Source organism: Nestor notabilis, unplaced genomic scaffold (genome assembly GCF_000696875.1).
Source record: "Nestor notabilis isolate BGI_N333 unplaced genomic scaffold, ASM69687v1 scaffold1509, whole genome shotgun sequence".
Classification (NCBI taxonomy): domain Eukaryota; kingdom Metazoa; phylum Chordata; class Aves; order Psittaciformes; family Psittacidae; genus Nestor; species Nestor notabilis.
This window is the reverse complement of record NW_009943905.1, coordinates 39501-54989: the sequence shown is the minus strand read 5'-3', so window position 1 is coordinate 54989 and position 15489 is coordinate 39501. Positions and strand designations below refer to the sequence as shown.

At 38.1% G+C, this 15489-nt stretch overlaps 1 protein-coding gene across 1 annotated transcript in view; it reads right to left on the bottom strand.

Moving 5' to 3' along the window:
* LOC104411671 (triple functional domain protein-like) overlaps positions 1–15489 on the bottom strand; it is a gene marked incomplete at its 5' end in the record, with an annotated part of 141820 nt that overhangs the window by 88027 nt on the left and 38304 nt on the right. The window contains 9 exon segments of the mRNA XM_010022152.1: positions 499–608; positions 1383–1449; positions 1998–2113; positions 2225–2419; positions 4332–4454; positions 7676–7791; positions 12480–12594; positions 14033–14182; positions 15352–15489. The exon segment at positions 15352–15489 is cut by the window's right edge and continues 30 nt beyond it. Coding sequence (XP_010020454.1) covers positions 499–608; positions 1383–1449; positions 1998–2113; positions 2225–2419; positions 4332–4454; positions 7676–7791; positions 12480–12594; positions 14033–14182; positions 15352–15489 — 1130 coding nt within the window.

Below are 15489 nucleotides of genomic sequence, written 5' to 3'. Positions count from 1 at the left end.
CAGAGGAAACATAGTGAAAAAGCCTCTTCCAAGCTACGTACTCAAGTAAATGTTACAAAGGTGGGGCACCTCCACAGATGATTCAAAGAGCCATTAAAGAGCAGGGAGCCCTATTCTTTCCCACTAGCAGTCACAGTTGGGAATCAGGAATGTGGGTTCTGAAAGAATGACAGTCTTATATTGACGTTTGTGCTGTATCTGTATTGACTAGAGTGGTTTCCAGTTCTTTAGAACAACTGGAAAACCTGCAGCAAAATTTTAATGTATCCAAATAATATCTAAAAAGCTAAAAGATGGCACACCTACCTGGCTGCAAAAACCAACAACTGAAACAGCTTAGCAATGCGAGAAAAAAATCCTTTTTATTTATATATGTATTTTTTTTTTTTTAAATGGAAAAGCATCCATTATTCACACACACAGTATTTTCATTAGGAAATCCCTCAGGTCATCATTTGGATTTAGCAGTAACATGGAAACGGAAGATAAGTCACTCACTTATTGTGGAACTCATAGATTTCCTGCATGTTTCCAAAGATAATGTGTTCTTTGTTTACAATACCAGGTGGGATCTCCTCAACTCCACTTGTCATTTCCCATAGATATGTCTGCCCAGAACAAAAAAGATGCATGAAAAGTCATTACAAACTCTGAACAGAAGCATCCAGCTATGTGTAAGTATGCATTCCTGACGAGAAATTGTGGAAGGATCACATAGCATCGTAATTGCCAATTGTGACAGTGTGACTGTTGTGTCAAACGTACCTTGGGATTTTGACAGTAAAATCCAAGTTATAAAACTGACAATTTAACATAGTCCCTTGAGACTTCATTTAAAATGCATAGAGTTCTTCACAACCTCTAATGCTTCAGGATATTCCTTATCAAGGTCATGTCTGCACTCTACAAGTTCATGCTTTGTGCAACAGCTAACACTGAACATTACTTGCTTCGGCATAACAATTACTGGGCACTTTTCCATGGAATCTCTCTGAATTTCTATTCAAAAAGTCAGCTAGTAACAGAACATGTGATACAGATAATGAGAGAATTAACACAAGCTCTCCTCTATTGCTAGCAAAGCAAATTAAGTAACCCCTCCTTTTTCCCTCCCCTCTCCCAAACAAAAAACCCCACATTTATGAATTGGGAAAGAAGCAAATGCTGAAACTTAGTATGGAAAACAGAAAAATGTATAGGATGAATTCTGAAGTAGCTGTTATCAGATGTAATTTTATGGTTTTTCTTAATAGCAGAGAAGACACTTAATTTGGTCCTGTGACTGCAAACCAATCATGCTCAGCTGTTAAAACCAGAAAGAAACAGAAAGCAACGGACTGAATCCTGTCTTCAAAGATTAGTCAGAAAAAAAGAAAACTTACATCCATGCATTCCCGGAGGTCTCTTACGTAAGCCTTTTCTGTCTGAATTAGCTCAGCCATAATGAACCTTAGGTGACAATAGAAAGAATAACCAAATCTCAGTCTGTTAGATCATTACGAATGCATAATAACCAGAATACATCTTTCTCCTCATCAGCTTTTGCTTTTTCCACTGCTGCAAGAAAAATCTGAGAACTGAAATGTGAAGAGAGACAACAGATGAAGGAGATGTAAGAGGTAACCTCCCTTCATTACTAACCAGAATAAAAAGAAAGGGGAAAGGAGATGGAATTTTTTTTCAAATGCTTTACACTTGCTACAGTCATTTTAACTGTTGTCTTCCTTCCTCCTTATGCACATTTATTTCACATTATTTCTAAAAAGATAAAAAGCATATCAGAAGTCTGATATAGTTTTGAAAGTTTAAGATTCTGTCATGCTAGAATTATGTGCGAGAACAAGCATGTGAATAAAAGGGAATAGGAGCTATTGAGTAGTATCACTCTTTTTACCACTTATTCAGTTTATAAGACGCCAAACAAGCCATGACTGTTGTTTCATTATCAGGATTGATTTATGCATTCTCAGAGATTAAAAAATAAATAGATTTATTACTCTTTCCTGCGGGCAGACTTTCGTTTTTCTTCGTTAAGCTCATGAGCAGCATCACGCAGTTTCACCTCTGACCCTGGGACACTGGCTGGGATTATATCCAGCTGCAAGCTCTTGCTCTTTATTAAAGAAAGAAAGTATTGATTAAGGAAAGAGACAGGAGAAAACAATAGCTAAATTAAATGTAAGCCAAGCTTGTTTGCCTGTCATCCCACTCAAGTTTCACTTACCGATTTATTGGAATCAGAGGAAATACCCAGAGCTTTCTCTAAAGAGGTCCTGTATTTCTCCATGCGCAGGGAAAAATCTCTGTACCTCTTATCCACTGCTGTGACACATTTTTTAATCTCTGTTGCATGAGCATGCCCTTTTTCACAAAAGCCATCAGCCAGCTGTATCAACAACTTCACTCTCTCTTTGGTTTGCTATGAAAACAGGAAAATATCAAAAAGTTACTAGCTCTACCTGTCATGAAGAGGTCATTTTGCTTAACCTGCTTCTAAGTGCAGTTGGAGAAGCCATCAAAGGAGCTAGCTTTCTCCTCTCTCTTCCCAGAACTCCTTTAAACAGGTACCTTTTTCTTAATAAAAATATTGTAAGATGAATATAGGTTTCCTCAGGTTTTACTATTACGTGACTAGAAGCAAGTCAGTTGTTTTTATTTTAAAAATGTCCTTCATATCTAATCCAGAGATTAAATTCTGCTAGGCAAGCTTTTCAATACATTGGTATTCTCCTTACAGCAATACAAATGGGTTTTGATGCCCAAGAGGATATTTTGTTCATTACCACTGAAGCACTGGCATTGGACCTGGCCCACAGTCTCAAGAATCTACCTCTTTCTGTCACCATTGAAATGCAGAGATGGGAGTAAGTCTTGTTATATGCCTTACACTTCAACAGATTAAGACTATATTCTTCAGATCTTTTTAGTAATATGTTTTGCTCTGACACAGTCACTGAAACTAAGAGAACAAGTAGCCACCATCAAATCTGTAACTAAGTGCTTTTCTCAATTAACAAGCTGCCTAAGACTATGCGCTTTCATGTAAATCATAAATCATCCATGATGGATAAGTTCATATCTCCAGCTCTCTCTGATACCATGTCAGAAAAGTCTGAGTAAAGAGTACTGTCAAGGCCCTTGGTAACAGGGAGTTAAGCTAAACAGGCAATAAAAACTTGACTCTTTTATGTCAGTTGGAAAATCAACAGCACTTGTCCTGTTGTTTTTTTTTTTTTTTAATTCTTTTTCTTTCCTAATGGTCCCTCATCCAAGCATTTCTTTTCACTGTGGAATTAGCAAGGGCTAATACATCCTCCCAACAGGTAGCAAAACGCCAAGGGAGTGGCACTAACAACATCCTTTCAAAAGGGGCACCCACGTCATCTGCTCACAGAGGAAACAAAAGGGGCAGTGGTGCTCTGTGTGTTGGAAGGGATCCAGCAGAATGAAAGCTGGGGCAAACCTCAGAAGGAAGGAAATCCAGGTTTGAAAAGCAAAAGTGATCCCTGTTCTGTCTCGATTCTCTTTTCTCCCTTCCCCCATGAACCATGACCAACTCCATCTCCAAGCCTCCTTTTTTGAGGTGGCCCTTCAGACAAAGGAACACCTCCTTACTTTCTTTCTATTGCTTTTCTATTTCTCTGTGAAGATTGGAGAGCTGAGAGGTGAAAACATGCAACAACTTTAACAGGTGACAAAAGAAAGCACAGAGACAGGCAAGGCTACATTAGATCAGGTACTTTAGTCATGCACTGGTTGCCTTTCAGTCCTTCTCACATGAAAACTGGTAAGCCTCACAAGTGACATCTGAATCTCTGCATAGGCTTCCAAAGATGTAAAATAACATAATGCTGCCATGGCACTAAAAGTTACAGCAGAATCACAGAATATTTTAATAAAATGAGTAACTTAACAAGCAAATCTTTATTTTTTCTACTATCTTCTAATTAAATCACAGCTGAATGCTTTGGTGTATTTTATATCCTAAATGAACATGCAGTAATCCACAGACATGAGGATATAAAAGTGAAAATGAACAGCCCTGCAAGGTTTGTAGGTTTTTGAAAAACATTTTTTAAGCTATCTCACTACAGTTCCGTTATGAGAAGTCAACAGCACATAGGACTGATGGAGCTCTGGTAACAGTGATTATCTTCTGATTATCTTTTGGTTTATTCTGTTCCCAGCAGAAATACAGACAGAAAGCCACTGCAAGTAAGCAAATCTTGATCAACACATCATAAGGTGTTTTTTTTTTTTTTTTAGGGGGACAAGGGAGAATGTGGGTTGAGGTTTTTTAAATCTTACATATTTTTATTTACTTGTTTTACCTTTGCCGTGATCTGAAATTCTTCATGTTCTTTTAATAACTCTTGAGTGTGCTGGATACTGGAGCCAGTGGAAGTATGTGTGGATAAATAAAACTCTCCATTGTCATGAATCCATTCCAGAGCCTAAATAAAGCAATAATGAAGGAAAAGTTAGAGAGAAGGCAGCATACTTTCGCCAACAGAAATCATCTGTAATCAGTATTTCACAAATACAAATTAGCCACAGGTAAATTTTACTCTGTGGCACTCATGGCAATCATCTAATACCTCTACAATACCAAACAGTTTGTAACTCTGAAATAATTCACTCAGACCATGATGCAATGCTTAAAGAGTTAAAAAACTGACACATGAATCTGAATACTTCAGGGAAGTCCACTACTACAGACTACAGCAGTCCACTATTAAAAGGTTCTAACTGACTATGTCTACAGTTTTGTTAGTACACTTCCCAACTGAGCAGAAATCACTGTTCTGGTGCAACACAGGACAGTTCTAGCCAGAAATATGCATTCTCCAACTTGTAAAAAGGTACATAAGACTGCCAAACGTGTAGGCTAAACTTCCCAAGCAGATAAGATTTAAGTATCATTTCACTCTTTAGCTGATGTATTCCAGCCTCACAAAGTGTGTTCTGTACTTAAATGTATTCCTAGAAATTAAACTTGCAGCAGAGGAGGAATGGTGAGATGCATCAGTTAAACCAATTACTGTATGCACAGGCAGTAAAAGACAAGAACTAAGAATGGCAAACTAAAATTGTCTGCCTTCCACGTCCTGGCACCTTACACTCTTGCTATTATGAATCATGCTGATCCATGTTATTATCCATGTTCTATCCACATGAATATTTGCTGCTCTTTTAAGCATAACTCAGTGGCTGCAAGGGATCCTACTCTCTGGCTACCAGAAAGTCCTCTCAAACTGCCGCTTAATAGTAAAAATAAAAAATGTAACTGAACACTGACATTATCAAGCTGTTTTGCAGCTCTAAATACGGGCTACTAAAGCAGTAGGCAGAGAGACATCAACTTAGAACCTTCTTGGTCCTGATAAAGCCAGTATCAAAAAGTTTAAGACAGCTTTTTTAGGACTATATGTTACTAAATGCATGTGTATCTTCTGTGTTTTCAGTGTATACATACAGCACTAGACAAAAACTCCATACTCCAAGAGAAAAAGTAGTAGATTGCTAGTGGGTCCTCATTCTTCCTTTTACCTCTCATACTTTCAATTTATGCTTTTATTTATCCACATAACCAAGAAGAGAAGCTTAATCTTGGTGGACAGTAGATACGTATTTCTCAAGAGCATAACCTTACACTGAATCAGAAAAGGCATGATCTGTATTAAAATTTCACCACAATTTAAGCTCATTAAGGCTGCAACATGATCAAAGAGAATTAAACAACTTTGATTTTCTTCCTTCCATTTACGATTCTTTTGTCTTTTGGTACAAAAACTAAGGTGAAAGCCTTCAAAATTCAACAATGAGTGTGAAAGGTAGGATGCCATTTACCTAGTTGCATGCTAGTGCATATGCAAGAATGATGAGATGAGACTGTACTTTTCAAGCATTGCTCATGGAAACAAATCAACTGCTCCTGGACTACTGTCAAGTAAAGGGACTTTTCAACCAAGCACCTGTGTGATACCCTTTGTCATTCTAATGCAAATCTTCACAAGGAAAGATTGATATGGACAAGCAGCATGGCTATCATTGGTACTACAAGCAACGTTTATACTTCTCACTTTTAACTTTTTAACCTCCACCTTGTTTTGGTGGGTTTATTACACAATGATGAATGATAAACAAAAAACCTTTCCCTCCCAAAATGTTATCCTTTTGTAACTTTGTGGCAGCTCTCTAGAGCCACAATTTAACAGAAGGTTAATCTTGGTCTTAATTCCTACAGTTTAGATCAGCTCTCACTTCATGTGAGGATCAGGATTGTATGATGGAGACATATCACCATACAAGAACTGGAGAATCAGTTTAGTCCTTCCTCTGCAAGGATTTCAGAGTCTGCCACTGTCCTCTCAAACTACTATGGTATCTGCTTCCACTGCAGGGCATTGAGTTCTGAAAGTATTGGTTCTTCCAACTTACAAACAAAAATCTAAATGAAGACAGCAACATTTCAATTTTTTGTGTAATCAGTGTTGAGCCCCTATAAGGTTGGTTTTATTTTATGATGACTGAACTGGTGACTGCTGAAGAATGGGATTTACAATGAAAATGCTGACAGATCTTTATCTCCAGGGTTAACACTGTTACTCAGTAATCTCTATACAAAAGCCAGCAGGTCATGTGCTTGGCAGAGGCTGGAGTTAAGGTTATTCAAAAGTGGGGTAGGCGGTGGGGAAAGGGGTGTGGTGGTGTTTCAAAGGGGTATTAATCTTTAACTTCACTAAAGATTTATCCTGCATTACTTTCTTTGCAAAAGCATGAAAGATGGACTTCAGAAATCTTTAAAGAGATCAAAACAGACCACTAGTATGCAAGCTTCTGACTACACTGGCTGTCAGAAAGAAAAAAAATAGGTTTTTGAGTCCTTTAAAGTAGATCTAACTATATTTCATACTATGGACATTGTGCCCTTTTCTGCAGAACAGGAACAGATAGCTTCCTTTCTTTGTTCTATATCCAGTTTAAAAAAAAAAAAGTAAAAAACCACTGTATATCATTCCAGTCACTAGTTCTGCCTTGGAACCCCCGAATTATTTTTATGGCTTGTGTTTTGATTAGTGAATGGGACTTTTTGTGTTTGTCGTAGTTATTTAATAGCTCTTTCCAGACTGAGAAATTTGACAAAATCCAGAGAGGTGGATCTACCACTCAAGAAACCACACAACTGAGTACACACAGAATTGCAAAACAGAAGTCATTCAGTTACTATTGTTTAATGAGTTATCCAACATGTCAGTTTTCTAGAACTGCCAACCAACTTAATTAGATTTCTCTCTCTCTTCTCCTCCCCACTCATCAGAGAAAAATGTTGCTGCCTGTTATTTCCCTGGTCAAATTGGTATGTGTGTAAAAGTTAACAAGTGTAACATTTGTCAAACACAACCTTGCAGAAGTGAGATTCCCAGATACCAGATCAAGCTGGCAGAAGCCGAACACTATCTTTAAGTTACAGCAGTAAAGACACCCTGCCTCAATGGATAGTTGTTCTGTATTGAAGGAAAAGCAAATGATTTCAGTTACTTTCTATTTTAACCACTGATCTTTCAGCCATTTGACATACTGAAGTCAACGGCAAATTTGTTATTGTGGAACAAGTCAGTGTATGTCAGACCTTGATAACACTGAAGAGGATTATTTTACATAAAACCCTCACCTGTTTGGCACTTCTTTCAAACACCACATATTGCTGGCATTGATCAAGACGTCTTTTACGCATGGTCCAATAATGCAGCACACGGTTCTCCCTCTGGAAGAGTTCATTTAAGATATCTATAGGAAAGAATAGAGTTTCAACAAAGGTTACAACAACCAATTTTGAAATATTGAATTAAAATAATCAGAATAAAATACTTTATATTGTAGAACTTACAACACACTTACTCTTTCTGTTACTATTGGTTTTGCGCTTTTTCCTGGGTTTTTTTTTTTTTTTTTACAGAAAAAAAATAGAGATGCAATTAAAACATACTACTGACAGCTTTTTTCTCTCAAGTGTTCTGCCACTGCTTAGTACAGAATTGAAAGTATAGTCTGATAAACATAGTTCTTGATGGCACTTCCTCAGAAAGAATGAGCACACACAAGTAACCAGAACATACTTAATGTCTCATATCATAATGAAAAAAAAAACCCTCAAAACTTTTCTGAATAAACCAGTCTCCTATAAAATATTTTAATAATTTAATACATGTGGGCAAATATATAAACTTAGGTCACTACAAGAAGAAATCCAACACAAGCAGATACTAAATTATTTTATGGAAAATCCAAGAAATAAAAAAATACACAATTATTAATTTTGCAATTCCCCTTAAAAAAAATTAAAACTAGCAGCAGTATAATTTAGTTGACTTGTCCAAATGAGTTTTCACTGAGCCTTGAGAGAATCAAATAACTAGCTGCACAATTTGTTAGTCCATTCCTGAGTATCAGGAACTGTCTGCCATTGACAGGTCACATCCAAATTCCACTGTTAATCTGCAATTCCACATGTCTGGCTTATTAATTCTTCTTGGGTAGCAAAGGCTTCTTACAATATGCAGAAAATTTTATCTGAACTCTGCTTCTTGTTGTTGTTTTACTTTCAAAGAAATCCTAGCAGTTTCTTGTGAAGTTCACTTTACCCGCTGCTTCATCCAGAGCAGCAGCCCTACCAAACTTTGTAGCTATTGCAAACCCAGATGGCAAGCTGAAATACACTGAAATGGGGATGCCTAATGTCTCTGGTCCACGGAACCCAAGGGGAGGTCTATCACAAGCAGAAGGGACCACAAAAAAAAAACCCTCATTCTTCACAATAATGTTTTACTTACTTTTGTACTTATACCCACAGCTGGCTATTTTCTGTAATTATGAAGAAAGCCTATCAGGTGCTAGGTCTCCTAAGGCCTTTGCATTCCTCTGCCCCACTGTGTGGGTCCACCATGCTTTACATCCCAAAAGCTAACAACTCCAAGAAACAGTTTTATAGAGAAGCTCAAATAAAGGGAGACTAAGGGGAAAAGCATTACACTCTACCTCTATTTGTGATCTAGGACCAATTATAAACACATGTCACAGCCTCCCTGAGGATTATGAAACCTGTCTGCATCACTGCCAGTGTCCTCCAGCTTGGAAACACCATATTCCCACTTGCCACAGAGCATCAAGATGACCCAGGATTTGCTTTTTGGTTGGAATCTGGTCACTGCAGCCAAGGTTTTCTTCCTGCTGGGCAGGCTACCCTCAAATACGCCTCAACTAACTTGTCCCTTAGCCAAGCCATGAGCTGATCTGCTATGAGCCTCGCCTGTTTTCTCAGTTTTCTTTCTGCCTTACGCCAGCCACCTCCAAAACACTCAGAATACATGCCAGGTTTCGAAGGGTGGTTTGTGAGTAGGATACAATTATCATTATACAATGCAATACACCCAACAGGACACACCATATAAAAAAAGACATCTTGACAGTGACGCAAACGAAGTAGTTTCGACAAAAAGCAGAAAAGGTGAATTTAGCTAGTTGGAACAGCATTTGTTCTGTCAGGACATGGTACAGATGGCAAGGCAGCGAGAGATATTTGGCTGGGCACCGTTATTGTGACTGTTATTAATTTCTTGGACTTGCAAGGAGAAGAAAAATATTCTATAAAATACTTAAAGGAAGCTATAGAACATAATACTTAATACTAGATTTGCACAAGCAGCTCTATTTCAAGTCTTCTGAACAAGTCCCTGCTGTTATTTTCTTTGATTCCAACATTTGTTAGGATCATTTCTTAAACTTTCAACTTACTCTCCGTGCTCAGAGAGCTTTCAGCTTTCTCTATACATCCTGCACTATCAACCTAAGAATATAAGCATCACCAGACAAGTTCTTACACTAGGTTCAGTTGCAGCCCTCACAGCAGAGACACAAAGCAGCACACAAAATTCTCAGCAGAAGCAAAGATGAAGATGTTCCCTTCCTCAGCTTATAGAAATTGTCACCCGCAGAATTCACCTGCCACAGCACAGTTTCAGGCCACAACTCCTTCCTAAAATTCAGCTTTGGCACGGTGTTTGATACAGTATTTGGATATTCTTAACTGCAGGTCAAGGAAATAACTTATGCTGACATGAAGGGACAGAAGGACACCTCTCAGAGTTCAGTACCATTATGATTCCTGTTTCCCACAAAGCACGTGCTCAATTAAACTCTGCTTAGATTGAGACATTGCTTTTCTAGATATCATAATCTGCAGCTGGGAACAAGGATCAAGTATGCCACTGAATGAGGTTTTTGGAATATATTCAGCAGTTTTGCAGAAACTCAAGGGTTACTCAAGTTTTTAAAGTGTTCCTTTATATACTATATACTGATCACAGTCTGACGCGCTGTTGCATACACCTGAGTGTAAGTCCAGCAGAACACATGTAACCTCTAGTTCACCAAAATGAAATAAAGACACTGTTACTTCTTTTCTCTATCAATTTAGAAAAAATACAAAGAGAGATTTGTTTTTCCTTACATGCATATTTGAACAGGAAGATCAGAGTGAACTTTTAAATCATTTGGTCAGCTATTATCATACCAATGAGACCTAAAAGGAAGCAGTCCTCACTAGTTTTATCTTGACTCATGTTTAATTCTCAGAAGATATTAAATGGCTTATGGGAGAAAAAGTATTAGAGCACATAACTTATTTTTTACCTGCTTGGGGAGCCTTGTTGCTTTTTAAACACCTATCATTCATCTAGGATTTTAAATGTACACAGAACATGCTTGACACTGCAGTTCTGATGTATAATTATTCTTAAGGACATTAGTGGAGTCTGTTCTACTCCTTCCTGAACACATTTATCTTTCTCAGAATGACTGTTTCTACACAGGTTTCAAAACTGAATTTCTAAAAAGTTTGTCCCAAACCTCTAAGACTTTTTTCTTAAACTTAATAAATACTCAAAAAGTAGCTACAACTTCCTAGTTACTTCTGCTTTGTTTTCTTTGTCGACTACTAAGAGAAGAGCTAAGTGACAAATGCCAGCAACCCTTCTTCAGTTATTGATACTGCCAGCATTTGCACTGAGATTTTGTCTTGTACCATTCTATGTATGTTGATGCCTTCAGGACAGAGGAAAAACAATCCCTTGTCAGGTCTACATGCTCAAAGCTTCAACTGCCACAATCCAATTATTTTCTTAGGGTGAAAAGTATGGCAAATACCCTATTATCTTTCCAACACAAAAAATTCCACACAGGGAGGTTTTCAATTTGAGAACTGTTAGATACATGGGTAACTAACACAAACAGTTTTCCCCTTGTAGTAAAGTGAAGCAGTGAGCATGTTCTTTTCTAATAGAGTCAACAAGAAATTTAGAGTGGAAGTGACCTCTGGAGGCCATTTGTTCAAATCTCCTCCTAAGAGCAGGACTGACCTTGAAGTTTTTCAGGGGCTTGTTAAACTGAGTTTTAAAAATTCCCACAGGGAGAGATTCTACTACCTCTCTGGACTACCTGCTCTGTTCAGTGCTTTCTCACCCCTTCTGTACCACTTTCTCCTTATATCCATTCAGAATTTTCCCTGCTGCAACTTTTTCCTTTGGTCTTATTGCAGTGTTCCTCAGTTTGGTTCCATCCTCTGCATAATTCCCCTTTGGGCAGCTGCAAACAGCAATTAATTATACAATTAGACACCTCTGGTTTTGAGTCTCTAGCACTGCCTGAGTATTCAGTCACAGCTTCAAAATGCATTGAGCAAAATACAACTGGCAAATAAATTAGTAAAATGCAATATTCTGAGTCTTTCTGACCTCTGTTCTGCCTACCTCACCCATCAGTTATGCATACCCTATTAGTTTCTGTATTTTTGTCCTTGAAAGCCCTACTCCATTCTCCACCGTACATGTTAAAGCTGCACTACATTGAATTAATCCTAGCAAAAGCCAAGCCCCATGTAATAGTTCTTTCCTGCCTCACGTCAGCTACTACCTATCTACACATCTTATTTTAAACATCACGTCAGTTATCTGACACTTCATGAAGTTCCTTAATACTGATTCAACTATATGAAGGGCTCAAGGGCATTGTTCAAGGGATTATCTTGTATCACGCTGGCACTCCCAAGGAACTTGCAGAATGCACCACAGTAACAGACTGACTAAGCCCCCATTTGGCTTCAGACCAAACATTATCATGTTGAAATTTACTATCTCATTGTCTCAACAAAAGCAGCACATTTGAGTCTCAAATTGAAAGAAGATTAAATGTAAGCAGAAGACAGACAAATTCAAAAGCAACTTCATTTGGGTATAAGAGAATTTTACAACTGGCAGCTCCTTCAAAGTGTGTGAGAAATTTTAATTATTTCCTGTTAAGCCTGACAGAACCCTTTCCACTTGGGCAGGCTTCGCCCCCCACCATCATCACACACACCACAGCACATGATGATCACATTCTTTGGAGAAAAAAAAGAGAAGAAGAAACAAGAAAACCCTTACTTTTCACTTGTTGTTCAGGTGCTTTGATGTGTGTCACCATCCCTGGCATGTTTACGCTGTTCCTGTGCAGGTATTTCAGGAAGACATCAGCATTCCTCCGAGCCAGTGTACAAGCCTAGAGAGTCAAGGATATTACTTTATCTGAAGATGCACAAATATACGTTCAGAAACAGATGAAGGACCTTCCTCACCTCTTTTTGTGTGTTTCCCATGCTCTCTAATTTTAGAAAACATTGCTTGTTAATCTTTCTATAAGTAAGACAACCCAACCATTAAAACAGTTTTCCCAACAAATAGCAGTTAATCCTTACTTATACAGCAGGAATAAAAAACACCCAAACAAAATCGCAAACAAAAAAACAAACCCAAACAAAATGCTATTCCTTTTTATCTGAAGATCCTGGAAATCAATTATCTGCTCTAGAGCTTTCAGCATGACTCAGAGCTCACAGAGAAATTTGTTTTGTGTATATGCCATGTGCTACCTGAAGTTACTTGCTGGGTAAACAGAGTGCACATGCTCATGTACTCACCTGGATATTCCAAAACATCCACCAGTACTTTAAACAAAAAGTAAATGCTCTGCTGTAGTGAAATCAAAAGTGCTAGAATATTAAGATATGCCCTTATTAAGACAAGGCCTTGAGAGCTTTCAGTCCTTGACACTGTATTGCCAACACTCAGCTTATTTTTAATAAGCAGAACATGAAATACTACTTTAAAAGGTTAGATAAAGGTAGAATGGGTCAACCCAGTAATAAAGACACGGTCTTTTCTCATATTGTTTTATAACAAAGATTGGTAACTCACATGCCAGCTTCAGAAAAATTTATTTAATAGTGTTCCTAGAGCTATGCTAATGTTTTTAAAGTTCTCATCTGTGCACAGAGAACAAAAAGGCTTTCAATAAAAATAAGTTTTACACTCTTAGTAGTCCTTTCAAGGTGGTGCTGGAAAAGGCTTTGGTTACAGGGTTAGTAACACTGCTTTGTAGTCATCTGTTACACCTTCGTTCAGTATGATTAATAAGCTTCTTCACTAGGACATTAGTTGGAATGAAAATCTTTCATTTATCTGCAGACTATTACTCAAATCCAACTACTCCTAGATGCTTATCCAGCAATTTTCTCCTTCCGTACTCTGCTGTAGTGTAAGTACATCAGAGAGCTGCTCTGATGCACAGTCAGCAATGGCACTATGTGACTGTCACTTCTCTTCCAAAGCAGCAGCCTTCAAGCATTCTTTAGATGACAGCTGCTCAAAGCAGCGATTCCCAATTCCTCTTCAGTCACAGTGGGAAACCTGACATCTACTGAAGTTCAACAGGAAATATATTTATAAAACTGACTTCAATTTTATCCACTTGGCAGTATCCTCCTAATCACTGTCAGAAGCAGTTAATATGGCATTTCCACATCTTTGCAGTTTGGGACATACCTGTAGCTTTTGAATGGCCACTGTTGCTTCCCACATACATTCAGCACTGTAAGAGTGAGCATCTAACTGCAAGCTTGCCAAGACACAGAAGACCACAAAAAAAAGGCAAACCTGACCTTTAGGAATGCCTCCTTCTGTTCCAGGTGTTTGCTTATCATGGGAGTAACATGATCTGTTTCAGAGTTGGGACCCAGTTTGTCTGCTCCGCCACACCAGTCTTCTTCTCTCTTATATTCTTGCTCCAGGCTTTCTAGCACGCTGCACACCTATGTGGAAAAAGAGTCCAACTTGAATATAATTCAGTTAAAAAAAAATAAAAATACAAATTTCAAGCCAAAACCATGGAAAATCAATCTACCCATTCCATATATCTTAACTTCTGACATGTTTTTACTGGAATTTAAGAGAAAGCAACAAACTTTGGCTATAGGTTTGCAAGCATTGGCCTGCTTAAGTGAAATATCTCAGAAGGCTATCCCTAAAGTTGCTCATTTTTGATCTACCTCTGTGAGAGCACAGTTCAGGATGGGCTTAAGATATGATTGCAAATGAAGCAACCTTTCCCCTGACTGTTCTGCAGAAAAGTAGGATGAAGCCAATTTTTCTCTGACTCTCCCACAAAAACCAGAATTAGCCATCTGCAGTATTTCCATTAAAACCTGTGTAACCTGTTTATGGTTTAAGCAAAACTTCTTGAAACAAGCAGAAATCCAACTAAGCACTTGTACAGCGAGTTTCATCCTGAAAATGTTCTACAAGACTTTTCTCAATTGAAAATAAGAATCTGAGGAATGAACAATCACTGCTCTTTGGTAATGTACCTTCTTTGCAGTTTGCTAGGTGAAACAAGTGTAGCTGGACCAATTACACTACAGACTCTTAGCAGTTAGTAGAATTTGCCTACTCTTCATTTATCACAGAATGGTTTGTGTCAGAAGGGACTTTTAAAGGTCCTTTCTATAGTCCAACCCTTCTGCCACAGCCAGAAACATCTTTCACTAGATCAGGTTCCTTAAAGCCTTTTGTGACCTGACTTTGAGTACTTTCAGAGATGGGGCATCCACAACTTCTCTGGGTGACCTGTTCCAGTGTCTCACCACCATCATCGTAAATAATTTTGTCCCACATCCAATCTGAATCTATCCTCTTTCAGTTTAAAACCATTGCCCCATGTCTTATCACTACAGGACTTGGTAAAAAAGACTTTGTCCTATAAAACCCCTTTATATATTGAAAGGCTGCAGCACATTGTTTCTCCTTCTAAGGCAGCTGGGTCAGAGGATTTGCTTTTGCAGGGATTTTTTTGTAACTGCAGTTGTTACCAAATTAGCAAATATAACCAAACTTACCCAACCATTTTTTTTTAGGTAATGCTATTTTATGCCACACTGAAGAATTAGCCAAAGCAGAAACAGATCATGCAGCAATTCTGTACCTGTTCGGAAGTCTTATAGAAGGCAACAGAGGCATTCACAAGCTTGAGACGGTCCTCCATCTTCAGCATCAGTTGTTGCCAGTGGGAAGCAACCTTCTCTGCACACTCCCGGATCATATCCATATCATAGTGATTAGC